The sequence below is a fragment of the Lissotriton helveticus genome, chromosome 8, assembly GCF_964261635.1.
Source record: "Lissotriton helveticus chromosome 8, aLisHel1.1, whole genome shotgun sequence".
Taxonomy (NCBI): Eukaryota; Metazoa; Chordata; class Amphibia; order Caudata; family Salamandridae; genus Lissotriton; species Lissotriton helveticus.
Window position 1 is genome coordinate 64658214 of NC_136069.1, and position 14639 is coordinate 64672852.

The 14639-nt window shown below is 43.7% G+C and overlaps 1 protein-coding gene across 1 annotated transcript in view; it reads left to right on the forward strand.

Annotated features, from left to right (window-relative positions):
• The window catches only part of CASR (calcium sensing receptor), a 282126-nt gene extending 268210 nt beyond the window's left edge, over positions 1-13916 (forward strand). The window contains exon 7 of the mRNA XM_078656628.1: positions 12156-13916. Coding sequence (XP_078512754.1) covers positions 12156-13573 — 1418 coding nt within the window. The 3' untranslated portion in view covers positions 13574-13916. The remainder of the gene's footprint in view (positions 1-12155) is intronic.
• Positions 13917-14639: the final 723 nt, after the last annotated feature.

Consider the following 14639-nt stretch of genomic DNA (forward strand, 5'->3'; position numbering starts at 1 on the left):
AAAAATGTTTCCTATAATTCGTTGTTGTCTCAATGTACATACAGTTGTTCCATATTTCTTTTTGAACGCACTTGTCTCCATTTCACCCCTTTGTTTTTCATCCCACATCCCATCACTCCATGTTTCACTCTCCTTTCCCTCACTTTCTTTGTAGTTACTTTATTTCTACCTTTCCCATATGGCCATCACCTTTCTTTCATAGTCCAGGTTGCACCCCTTTTTGTCATTTTTTTCAATTTTGGCTCTCCGGTAATTTCTTTTTCTACCTTTGACTTTCTACACTCTTTAAAATTATTTTTCCTATTTTATTATGACTTTTTTTCAAACTCTCTCACCCTTATTGCTCTCATTATCCATTCATTTCTACATTTGTTACCGTTCTCACGGTGATTGTACACCATGATTGACCATTCCATGATGGCCGCCACCATCGATTCCGAGTGTTTGTCTGTTGTGTTTTTCCAACATTCATAATATTTTATTACTGTGTGTAACTATCTCCGACGTCGCATGAAATTAGGCCGCGGCCAATATTAGAATTTGACTGGCTTGGTTGAGCTTCGGATACACGGGCACACCCATAACGCTACTAACATTTGTGATAGTCCGTTGTTTACCTTCACCATCACGGTCGTTTATTTACTTCCGCATTTACCGCATTGCACACTAACCGCTGGCCACCCTGCGCGTCGCGTGCTGCTTCAGAGAAGATTCGGTAAGCCTTCAGTTGCACGATCTTTACTTCTTAGACCACTTTTGTTTGCCGCGCACAACGTTAAAGCACTTTTGAAGCGTGAATTGGGTTTGACCTTTCCGGTTCACTTGAGGTCGATTTTTAAGTCCAGCATGTACGTAATGGGCGTTTTCGGTTTACCGTCCATACCACTGTCATGGTTGTCACTGTCCCCACCCCACACTGGGCTAACCTCACACCTTTCCACCTTTTTACTTTTTCAACCCGTCTGTAATGTAGATAATGCATGTATAATTTTATTTGCACTTGTTTAATTGTAATACTCATCTCGTGGTCGCGAGTTCCCTTCCTGATACCAATTCATTTATTTACAGATCTTTTGCTATCCCCTGATGAAGGGCCCCGCCCGAAATGCATAGGGATGATGCATTGATCAATTGATGTCTATACAAAATACATTTGGAGCATTGTTTCATGAAAAAGTCACTATGAAAATATAATATGTGACCCATCAATTAAATGAATCTTCAAAAAAGATTACCATTGACTACGCTTGTTTGAACTTTATGAATTTTTGCGACAAAATCACTATTCAGGAGTCTTATCTCCCATTGGAGTGCCTTTCGGAAACAGTGCAAGCAGTCCTTGCACTCCCTCCTTTTTTTCATAGTCAACAGTCCTTACCGGCCGGAAGGGACTATTTCCTGGCACCCTAAAAGTCTAATCTCAGTCTATATTATTTACATTGATGAACAGTTCTCACCACGAGTGCCGCCAGTCCCATACAAATCTTGATTGTCAACATACCTCTGGCCTAGCTTGGCGGGCACCAAACTTCAAATCATGTCTTATGAAGAAATCGCTAGCACCACAGCCAACCGGGCTGAGACATTCGGGTTCACCCAAGATGAAACAAATCGAATTTATGCTTTGATTCAGGAAGTAGACCCGTCTTCTACGAGCACTTTCTCCAACCCAAGTATGTTGAGACAATTACTTTATACTTCTAAGAGAATCATCAACCAACGTCTACACGCTGGAACCTTAATAAGATACCACAAAGATCAACGTATCCCTAGAGGATTACGAATTGCTTTGAAGCCAACCCTCTGTCGGAACAACCCGAAATTCACGGAACGATGGTACGCCATCCTTAACCGCTGTTCACTGGATCTAATCCTTCTCATAGTTGAGGAACTCTCAAAAGTCATCGACGATTTGGATAAAGAAATCACACAAATTTCCCGTAACCTCGAAAATAACATGCCCAAAGAGGATCTCGACAAAGCCCTTGCTGATATTAATATTCAACTTGATAAGTATACTAAAGAGATAAACGATAGAAAAATCAGAAAATACAAACGAGATACTATGGACTACAAGCTGGGGGAGGTTTATAGTTGGGCAGAAGTCTATGCCCAACGCAGACAACAAAAACCATATAGTAATCCGTCTTCTGACGAAGGGAGTTCTACCGATGGTTCTACTACACAAAGAGGCAACGCTAATTACGGAAGACCACCTAGGAGTACCATACCATCTAAATCATCTGTCAATGTTCCCCAAACCGCGGCCTCAACTTCTGGTGTTCCTTTTTTAGATATAGGCCAAACTGTCAACGTCGAACCAGGCGGAGCAGAAGCCTTAAGAGAAGAAACAACATCAATCGCCCAGGCAACCAGGAGCAAAAAAACCTCGTGATCAATATATCTAAGACGAACTTATCTCAACTACAATTGTCCACATTGGAACGTGGTACCTCTTTCGTTCCCACATACAACACCTCCGAATTGGAAACTGTGATAAGTTTATATAAATTCATGCGGACGTTAAGACTTCGACACTTCTTTACCAATGTGTGTCCTCCCACAAGTTCACCTGTACAACATGCGTGCAAAGAACTAAGAAGCAAGAGTACTTTTGTGGCTCCAGTCAGTCACAAAATATTTGACTCCTTTGAAACCATTACTTTGAATTCCATCAGAGACAACTTCAAAAAATCGAACCCTAAGTACAACAATTTCAAACTTAAGGAATCGAGAGCACTCGATCAAATTGTCAACAATCCAGAGATCACGTGCTGTAAAGCCGACAAAGGCGGTGCACTTGTTGTAATGGACAGGGACTTTTACTATACAAGCGTAAGTAACCATGTCAGTGACAAGAACCTGTACATGAGACTACCCAATGATCCAACTGGAGTGTTTGCCAACACGCTGAAAGTCATTTTGGACAAAGCCTTAGCGATGGGAACGATTACGGATAAGGACCACAAATATCTCACACAATTACATCCAAAATGTCCTAGCATTCACATGCTTCCCAAAATTCATAAGGACTTGTACCATCCTCCCTTCCGTCCAATAGTTTCTACCAAAAACTCAATCCATGAGCCCACTGGCAAGTTCATCGATTTATATTTACAAGGAATTGTCACATCCATGTCAACTTACTTACGTGACACAACCGATTTCCTGAACCGCCTTCAACAAGTCACTCTGGAACCTGACAAACAACACACTCTGGTAACCATTGACGTATGTGCCCTGTACACATCGATTCCACACAACAGGGGCATCGAAGCCATAGAATCTTTCTTACTCAACCATCCGATCGATGACGATTTGAAAGTTCTGATTCTTGAACTTATACAGTTTACCCTGTACCATAGTTATTTTTCATTCAACAATGAGTACTACCTTCAACTCGTTGGAACATCAATGGGAAATTGTGCTGCTCCCAGCTATGCGAATCTGTTCATGCACCGTATGGAACTAGACCACATCTTGAGTCACAATAAATGGACCAACAACATTCTGACCCTATGGAGGTACATAGATGATATTTTCCTCATCTGGAAAGGTCAACCTGATGAAATCTCTGAATTTTTGCAATATATCAACAATTTGGATGACCATATAAGGTTCACCCATACCATCAGCTCACACAGTTTACCTTTCCTGGACGTACAAGTCACACTACAGGATAACAAACTTACAACTAACTTATTCGTTAAAGCCACTGACAGGAACAATGCTTTAATGTTCACCAGTTGCCATCCTACCTCACTCAAAACGCACTTACCATACTCTCAGCTCCTAAGGGCTAAAAGGATTTGTTCTGATTCAGAAGCTTATGAAAGATCGGAAGAAATGATACTCCAAAGATACAGAGACAGGAGATATCCTGAGATCACACTACAAGCAGCTAAAAATCGTGTGGCCACCAAAACTCGGTCAGAGCTTCTAACTACACCCATCAAACTCACTGGTGAACAGAGACCTGTCTTTGTTTCAAAGTATTCGACAAGAAGCAAGGCCATTAAGAACATTATCTTGAAGAGTTGGGATATGATCCGTTTTGAACCAGACTTTCAGGGCATTTTTAACAGCAGACCACTTTTTGCATACCAGAGAGCTAAAAATATCAAAAACATCCTTGAGACTGTACCCGTGGATCCTTCCATAACACATTCAGGCACTATTCCGTGCCTTAACTGTAGCCATTGTCACAACATAATTCCAGGTAACATCCTAAACCATCCATCATCAGGGAAAGCCATCAAACTACGAACCAACGCCACTTGTGACTCCAAGAACGTAGTATATCTACTTAAATGTCCCTGCGGACTGCCTTATGTAGGCAAGACTGAACGCAAGATTAAAGTTCGTTTGACCGAACATAAAAGTACAATCAGAAATAGATCAACCAAAGCCCCTTTGGCAGCTCATTTTATTACACACCAGCACAACGTGAGCCAACTGAGGTTCCTGGTTTTGGAGGTTGTCCCACTGAGAGCAGGCGTGGATAACAGGAAAATACTACTCCAGAGGGAAACCGTGTGGATCAAGAGACTTGATCCTTGTCGGCCCAAGGGACTCAACGACAGAATTGAATATAGTTGTTTCCTATAATTCGTTGTTGTCTCAATGTACATACAGTTGTTCCATATTTCTTTTTGAACGCACTTGTCTCCATTTCACCCCTTTGTTTTTCATCCCACATCCCATCACTCCATGTTTCACTCTCCTTTCCCTCACTTTCTTTGTAGTTACTTTATTTCTACCTTTCCCATATGGCCACCACCTTTCTTTCATAGTCCAGGTTGCACCCCTTTTTGTCACTTTTTTCAATTTTGGCTCTCCGGTAATTTCTTTTTCTACCTTTGACTTTCTACACTCTTTAAATTTATTTTTCCTATTTTATTATGACTTTTTTTCAAACTCTCTCACCCTTATTGCTCTCATTATCCATTCATTTCTACATTTGTTACCGTTCTCACGGTGATTGTACACCATGATTGACCATTCCATGATGGCCGCCACCATCGATTCCGAGTGTTTGTCTGTTGTGTTTTTCCAACATTCATAATATTTTATTACTGTGTGTAACTATCTCCGACGTCGCATGAAATTAGGCCGCGGCCAATATTAGAATTTGACTGGCTTGGTTGAGCTTCGGATACACGGGCACACCCATAACGCTACTAACATTTGTGATAGTCCGTTGTTTACCTTCACCATCACGGTCGTTTATTTACTTCCGCATTTACCGCATTGCACACTAACCGCTGGCCACCCTGCGCGTCGCGTGCTGCTTCAGAGAAGATTCGGTAAGCCTTCAATTGCACGATCTTTACTTCTTAGACCACTTTTGTTTGCCGCGCACAACGTTAAAGCACTTTTGAAGCGTGAATTGGGTTTGACCTTTCCGGTTCACTTGAGGTCGATTTTTAAGTCCAGCATGTACGTAATGGGCGTTTTCGGTTTACCGTCCATACCACTGTCATGGTTGTCACTGTCCCCACCCCACACTGGGCTAACCTCACACCTTTCCACCTTTTTACTTTTTCAACCCGTCTGTAATGTAGATAATGCATGTATAATTTTATTTGCACTTGTTTAATTGTAATACTCATCTCGTGGTCGCGAGTTCCCTTCCTGATACCAATTCATTTATTTACAGATCTTTTGCTATCCCCTGATGAAGGGCCCCGCCCGAAATGCATAGGGATGATGCATTGATCAATTGATGTCTATACAAAATGCATTTGGAGCATTGTTTCATGAAAAAGTCACTATGAAGATATAATATGTGACCCATCAATTAAATGAATCTTCAAAAAAGATTACCATTGACTACGCTTGTTTGAACTTTATGAATTTTTGCGATAAAATCACTATTCAGGAGTCTTATCTCCCATTGGAGTGCCTTTCGGAAACAGTGCAAGCAGTCCTTGCACTCCCTCCTTTTTTTCGCACTCTAGTAATAGAACATACTCATGTTACTCAATAGAATCCAATAATTCCTCAACTTTGGTGTACAGCTTCTGAGGTGGTTCCACCCAACCACCTGTTCAACAGTGAAAAACAAAACTAGGACAAACAGTCTTAGACAGAATGTGCACTACCTTACGCACTCATCTGAGTGTCAAACCAATTTACAACAAAAAATTATTATAACAGTTCACATATTTATGCACAGAACATGATCATTTCAAATTGTATCAAACAAATTATCATGACAATGTCACATAAGTTCTTCTTATTCCTTCTTTATTCAAGGAGATGATTTCAGCGAAAATTCATGAATATCCAAAACTCAAAATATACAATTCAGGCGTAGATAACATCACTCCCAATGCATTTCGGGTGTAAAACTTCACCCTTCATCAGGGGAAATCTATAAATAATTCATACATGTAATGAATGTCTATATACAAAAATATATTACAATGCATAGTTGACAGGCCTTGAAAATCCAGTGAGGTCTTGTGACAACATGAAGGACATGCAGAACTACCTGCACTCATTGGTGGGAATCAGAATGTATGTTTTTTCTTTGACCCAAGGCAAGAGAGAGAAAAAAACAAACAGGGAAAAGGCAGAGGAGGAGAAAGATAATAAAAACGAAAGAAGAAAGATGTGATGAGAAATAGCCTGCAAGAGATAAAGAGGCAGAGAGTGTCTGGTGGGGGCTGAAAGAAGCATCAGGTGTAATCAAGACAACCCAACTCTCCCACTCTCTCTGGCTTATCATCTACCTCCCAAGCCAAGGCCATAAACACCTGGCTGGCTGGTGGCTGTGACTCAATGGCTCCCCTACGTCGCATATCCATCCGTCGACCTAAGGATTCTAACAGATGGTTTAACGACCACCTGAAAGAGCTTAAACTGAGCACCCGACGGGCGGAGAGGCAATGGAGGAAAAATTACTGTCCTTTATCAAAAACTCACTTTCTCACATCACTGGCCAAATATAAAACAGCAATCCTTGCCGCAAAAACTACCCACTTCTCTGCTAAAATAGCCTCTGCTGAAAATAAACCCAGGGTAATTTTTGGCATAGTGAATGACCTGGCATTCTCAGTTCGAACCTCATCCCAAATCCCTCCCTCCCAGCTTCTTTGTGACCAACTCAACGCCTATTTTCTGGATAAAATCGTTACCATCAAGGCCAACATTCCACCACCCTCACTTGCATTTGTCGATCCTTCCCCCCCCGCTGTTCAATGCCCTCTCACCTCCATTCCCCCTTTTACTCAGGAATCATTTCTGGCGATCCTTCCCAAAGTGAAGTCGGGGTCTCCGGCGGATGTCTGTCCGGCACGTATCCTGCAGCAAATTTACTCCTGCTGTCCTGAACCCCCCATTGTCTTTCTCAACAGCTCCCTAGCACAGGGTGTAGTGACCCCTGCGCTAAAGGCAGCCACTATAGTACCCATCTTGAAGAAACCTGGCGCGGACCCTTCCATCTCGGCCAACTATCGCCCCATCTCCTTGCTGCCCTTTATGGGCAAGGTGATGGAACGCCACGTTACCGCGGTACTTAGCGCCCATATTGAGACTAATGGGGGGCTGGCATCTCGCCAGGCCGGTTTCCGTCCCAGACATTCAACCGAATCGGTTGTGGTCTCAGTCCTCGACAACCTCAGAAAGGGTATGGATGATAACAAATACCAGGCACTGGTCCTCCTTGACCTATCCGCCGCCTTTGACACGGTGGACCATACCATCTTACTGTCCCGTGTCAGGGCGGCTGGAATCGGGGGATCAGCCCTGGTTTGGCTCTCCTCCTTTCTGAGGGACCGCACCCAGGCAGTGCGACTAGGCAACTTCTCTACCACTCCCCTCCCAGTCACTTGTGGTGTTCCCCAGGGATCCTCTCTCTCCCCCCTACTTTTCAATCTCTATATCTTCCCTCTTATCTTCGCGCTCCAGCAGCTGGAGGTCACCGTGTACAACTACGCGGATGATCTCCAGCTCATCTTTGATCTGTCCCCCTCTCCCCTCTCTGTCTCTAACTTTCAGTCTACTATGACATTCATCAGGGACTGGATGAACCACAACCACCTTAAGCTGAACCCGGACAAAACCGAATTGGTTCTCACCGGTGGTTCATCCAGCCCCTGGAACTCTCTCTTCTGGCCCCCCTCTCTTGGGCCTGCACCTTCCCCCTCAACCACGGTCAAAACACTGGGTGTTAAAATAAATCACCAGCTCACTCTCCATTCACAAATTAGCTCCGTGGTCTCCTCCTGTTTCCTCACTCTCCGCACCATCCGCTCTGTTTCCCGCTTCTTCTCCCCTCAGGCACTCAAGATTATCATGGCCGCCCTGGTGATATCAAGGCTGGATTATGCCAACGCCCTCTATCATGGCATTCCAGCATACAGCCTGCGAAGACTCCAGTCGATCCAGAACCAGGCGGCCCGGTTGGTTTACGGTCTCCCACGCTATCACCATTCTACCCCCCTTCTTAGGGAGCTTCACTGGCTTCCCGTAAAAGAACGTTCCCTTTTCAAGACGGGCTGCATGGTCTTCCAGGCCCGTCAGGGCACTGCCCCCGTTTTTATTTCTTCTTTAATAAAACCCTATGTTCCCACAAGAGAGCTCCGGTCTTCCTCTAAGTCACTTCTTCAGATCCCCCGCTTCACACGTAAAAAGTGGGGTGGGGCCAACTTCTCCACCTTGGCCCCAACATTCTGGAACTCCCTTCCTGACCATCTCCGTTCTGCTACCCAGTATCTCTCCTTTCGTAAAGATTTAAAAACTTTCCTCTTCAATCAGGCTTTCCCCGCTTAGTTTTTCATTCCTATTACTCTTGTCTTTTCCCTTAGTTGCCGATCCTGCTCACTAGCGCCAAGAAACCGCATGGTGTACGCTGCGCTTTAGAAATGTTTTAAATTAGAAATTAGAACCTTGGTGTTCCCACCCAGACATTCAGTAGCATAGGACGCAAGCACCCGCACCTATGCTGTTACAAATTAAGAACAGATTAAACCCAGCTCCATCTCGTACCCATTTGGAAAGGCTGGCGATGAGCTCTGTGTATAGGATTGTGAAAAGGTGGGTACTTTCAATCATACCACCTGGGCATGTCCCAGACTGGCCACATTCTGGACAGGAGTCAGAACGCACCAGAAGCGGGGCCCATGACGCGAATGAGCAGAGGATCAAAACTATCTTCAGATGTTTCTTGAAATGTCTTTATAAATGTATTTTTAAATGTTTTTAAGTGTTTGTTATATGTTGGTAAATGTTGTTCTAAAGTCATGTCTTGTCTATGAAATTACAGCCCTGACGAAGGTCACTCTGGCAAAAATCGGGAACGAAACACGTTGTCGGTGTGCCAGTTTTAAAGATTAATTCAAATGAAAAGAAGTAATTTTGGAACAGATTTGATTCATGCGTCTTGACTTCACAACAAGTGCACCTTCCGTATTTTCTGGAAAAAGCAGCGGTTTCTTTCACCTCTGGGCGGCGGGTGTGGGAAGTGATTGCACCACTTTTAAATTCATTGTACATGTGGACTGGACGTGCAGGACCTTGGTCGGCCGTTTGCTTTTTCTTTGTCAGTAAGAACTGGTGTATGCCCGCGGAAAAGAGCTTCTACAAAAGTAGAGGTTGCCCCAAAAGTACAAAAATATCAAGGATGGGTGGAAAAACTCTTTTGGATCTATCTATAGGACAGACTAAATTGACCAGACACAGCAATACATGCAGCCAGACAACTCAGATTGGATACGGCCCAGGCCACCCAGCATTTAAAGAAATTAGGTGAGCCGTTAAACCCCATGTGATTGCTCAATTATAGAGTTATACTGTTTAATAACAAAGTTCTCTTGTGAGAATACACTATAATACACCTATGGGCCACATACAGATATCTATTTCTATGTCAAAATGCAAAACCTGCTATATTATTCATGGCTGGAAAAATAATATTTACTAAATGTTTACAATAAAAAACAACTTGCATCCATCACATCTTTGTTGCACAACTAATGTCTAAACCAGTGAGTCCAGTTATATGTGAGATTCCACCACATACAGTGTGAGTGGAGCCCAAATTGGCGATCGGCCTGCTCTTGGAAGAATATTAATTTTAAACGGTAAACGGGCTCCTAACATCCTCCTTGGCTGCAAACCGTGTCATGGTATATCAGCCTTTTTGTCAAGCTGCCCCTGGCTAATCAGGACAGCAAAATTCGTTAAGGCTGCCAGGTCAAAGGGCACCCAATTACCAGGTTATTACAGCCGTTCTGGGCAGCAACCTGATGCAAATTCAAAATTTGTCCCGGTCAGCCTAATCAGATTCTGGCCAGCCAACTAGCTGTCCTGGTCGATCTGATTGGCTCCTAAGCAGCCAATTAGAATTGGTAGCATATCCAGAACCTTCCTGGATCATTTTTAGGTCTAAGAATGTGCAGGTTTTCCCATGATGGAGATAAGGTGAGGGACAGTCGGTAGGGTGACACTGACTAGGGACCATATTATCAAGAAAGGGCGATACATTATCGCCGCTTTTATCAGCAGGAAACTGCTGCTAAAGCGGCGATAATGGGCTTGATAATATGCCCTTGTGAATTCCCATAGAAGCCCAGGTTCTGGTGTTAACCTGGGCTTCAATGGGAATTCACAAGGGCATATTATCAAGCCCCTTATCGCCGCTTTAGCGGCAGTTTCCTGCCGATAAAAGAGTCGATAATGTATCGGCCTTTCTTGATAATATGGCCCCAAATTTGTAAACAAAATACCGAGACTGTCACTGACATAGAAATAGGAATACATGCTGTATATACATACACAAAACTAATTATGTTTATGGTATACACAAACTCTGTTGCATTAAATTTAAACACTCTTTCCCCCATGCTTTGTTCTGAGAGCCGGCTTGTTATCCCAGCCTTGGGTGATGGGCGTTGTAGGTGCTGATTTACCTCTCACTAATTCCTACTGTGCTGATTGAGTGACAGCAGGCAGGCAGCTCAAGAGACACTGCTCAAGTAAACTCTGTCTCTCCTGTGATGAGAGGGTTGTGTAAACTTGATTCTGCTCAGCCCTGAGAAAGTGTGTGCTAACCCAAAACTCTCTCAAAACCAGGACATGAATTTATTATTGAAAAAGTGTGTTGGTACGCCGGGTCAATCCTTGAAAAACCTCGACGGTCTGGGCTAATCCAGGAGGCCTGGTCACCCTACCTGGCAGGCAGTGGGAATCCTGCAGCCGGCCTTGACCCTCACTGGGACTCCACCTACTTTTACCCTCCATTTCCTCCTGCCACGTATGCGGCTTATGAAAAATGGTGCTCTCCAGGAATTGTAATTGCATTTATATAGCGCTTACTGCCCCTAACATTGAAGCCCATTTCGGCAAATAGCACGCTACTACGGAACCCAAAAATGAGTAGAGGTGAATTAATATAGGGAAATGTGAAATTCATTTGAGTGGTGGAAATGTGAGTCTGTTAGTTTGGTTGAAATAACGGAGGGGTAGAGGAGAGAAGGGTCAATTAAGCATTTATTATACCAGTAGGAGAAGGTATGGGATGAGTAATAATGGACATGTGAACAAGGAAATAGGTGTTACATCAACCTGTATATGTCAGTACTACAGATACATTCATCACAGCAGCATCTGTTGCCCGGTAGAGGGTCTTTATTCCATTATTTTTCTAAAATTCTATTTGCGGTTACTTCCTCCGGAAGATATAGTTGAGGAGTTAGGATCCAATGAAGCTTTATGAGACTAGAGCCGCAGGGAGTCTAGCATAGCTGTTTCAGTTTTGGGAAGATTCCCCACAAAACAAATTTAAGAGGGTTGGCCATAACAGATTCTTGAATGCCCAATGCCCCTGACCAGAGTAATCCTGTGGGAAATGGAAGGGGTTGATGTTGCGGAGAGGTCAGAGCAGCTGGTGGGATGATTAAACCACTTGTACGATCCATAACATCTACCCCAGATCAACCTGGGTCACCAGATCATCTACTACATCCATTCCAAAGAGAAGTGAAAAACATAGTGTAAAAGTATTTTATTGCTCATTGCCATGCAAATCATATATCTGTAGAACGAATTTCACCGCATAGTGTTACTGTACTGTTTGCTGTTAAAATTACAAAATTTTGATGTTTGTTATTATTTTAACTAATTGTGTTCTATGAATGTTATCCTTACAGATGCGAGTGCTTGTGAAAAATGCCCCGATAATTTCTGGTCCAATGAAAACCACACGGCCTGCATTGCGAAGCAAATCGAGTTCCTCTCCTGGACGGAGCCCTTCGGCATTGCCCTCACTCTCTTCGCCATCTTGGGAATTGTTCTGACATCCTTCGTCCTGGGAGTTTTTATCAAGTTTCGCAACACCCCAATTGTCAAGGCCACCAACAGAGAGCTCTCATACCTCCTCCTCTTCTCCCTGATCTGCTGCTTCACCAGCTCTCTTTTCTTCATAGGGGAGCCCCAGGATTGGACGTGCCGCTTGCGTCAGCCGACCTTCGGGATCAGCTTTGTGCTCTGCATCTCATGCATCCTGGTGAAGACCAATCGGGTCCTTCTTGTCTTTGAGGCTAAAATCCCCACCAGTTTCCACCGCAAGTGGTGGGGACTCAACCTCCAGTTCCTGTTGGTGTTCCTGTGCACCTTTGTGCAGATCATCATCTGTGTGATTTGGCTCTACACAACACCGCCTTCGAGCTATCGAAATCATGAGATGGAAGATGAGATCATATTTATCACGTGCAATGAGGGCTCCTTGATGGCGTTGGGTTTTTTAATTGGCTACACTTGCCTGCTGGCTGCAGTCTGCTTCTTCTTTGCCTTCAAGTCCAGGAAACTTCCAGAAAACTTCAATGAAGCCAAATTCATCACCTTCAGCATGCTCATCTTCTTCATCGTCTGGATTTCCTTCATTCCAGCCTATGCCAGCACCTACGGAAAATTTGTCTCGGCAGTTGAAGTCATTGCAATCCTAGCTTCCAGCTTTGGGCTACTGGCCTGCATTTTCTTCAACAAAATCTACATCATATTATTCAAGCCCTCAAGAAACACCATTGAAGAAGTCCGGTGCAGCACGGCGGCCCATGCATTCAAGGTGGCAGCCAGGGCCACGTTGAGACGCAGCAATGTGTCTCACAAGAGATCCAATAGTCTTGGCGGTTCATCCGGCTCGACCCCGTCATCCTCTATCAGCAGTAAGAGCAACCAAGATGAGCCATTTTCCTGCAACGAGAAGCAAAGACCATGCAAGCACAAAGTGAGCTTCGGCAGCGGGACAGTCACTTTGTCCCTGGGTTTTGAGGAACCTCAGCAGAATGCCGTCGGCAACAAAATACCCAACAGGAGGAATTCCCTGGAAGGCAAGCACAGCGACGACAGCCTACTCCGGCATCGAGCCCTTCTACCTCTGCAAAACAGCGATGCAGGGAGTGAGTCCAGCTTCAAGACAGCCTCCAACAAGGACGTGTCGGGGTCGCAGGAATCTGTCATCCACACCAAGATCGAAACGCAACACACACTTGATGAGACCTCTCTTCCGACAACAAATTCAAAGAATTATGTTGGCAGTACTATCACAGAGAATGCAATAAACTCTTAACAAGACTTGCAAAACTGTGATAATAGACTTTAAAGAAAGGGTGAAGTTCACAAACAGAGAGGTGAAAGACCTCTGGTTGGACTATACTACAAAGCACGTTGAAACCACTCAAGGAGCGTCTGTGTCCTGCATGCTCAAGCACAGATGAAGCCTGCAGAACCATGCTCAACAAGCTGAAGGGCACTTTTGTTGTCCAGTTTTGTTTAAGTAAAAATCCTTACCAGACAGATTAGAGTTGCAGGACCATGATTTATCGGTTGAGTAATGTTGCTTCGTGTCATCCATCAGTCCATTCCGATACATGGGGACATGCCTTGTACTGTACATTCAGAAAAAACAAAAACTTTGTTGATAAACAAAACTTTTGATGGTAATCAGCTCAAAACTTCTTTGAGCTGATTACCATCTCCACCTAGGAGGAACTTGCAACTTGCGATTTCCTTACCCAGTCTTACCTTACTGCTAGTCCTGTAGTTGCAAAGATGAGATGCCCTTGTAGTGCGACTGTCGAGAGTGCATATTCTTAGAAACATAGACCTGTATATTGTATTTATGAAGTCTTGAAACATTTAAGCATGCTTACTATGGGCTGGAGCACTTTCCTGAGATACTCTGAAACTACTCAAGTGCTCTTCAATGTATTGGTCAATTTTGTATTCAAAACTAAGAGCCAGCATGGTCTAGAAGTGATATCTATGGATCTTACGGAAACTGGAGGTGGATCGCCAGGTGCATTACTTAGTAGTTTAACACATGGTATCCGTGTTCTTGGAAAGGTCTTGGCTCCAATGTGTTGCTTCAGTGTAAGTGGACGAAAAATATATATTATGCGTGCACGTTTCTGCCATTTTACACTTACTTCATGAGGGTGGACAGGTAAAATGCAGGTTAGCATCTCAAAATCACTAATGACCCAAAAGGACTCTAGTACTTTCTCATGGCCAACAACTTCTGTGTATGCACACACGCTTCTTGAGAATCGGAGCCATTTACACTACCTTTTTTGAAAGACAAGTAGTTTTTTAGTTAACTTGTAAGAACTTTCTCATTTTCTCTCTCTTGTTTG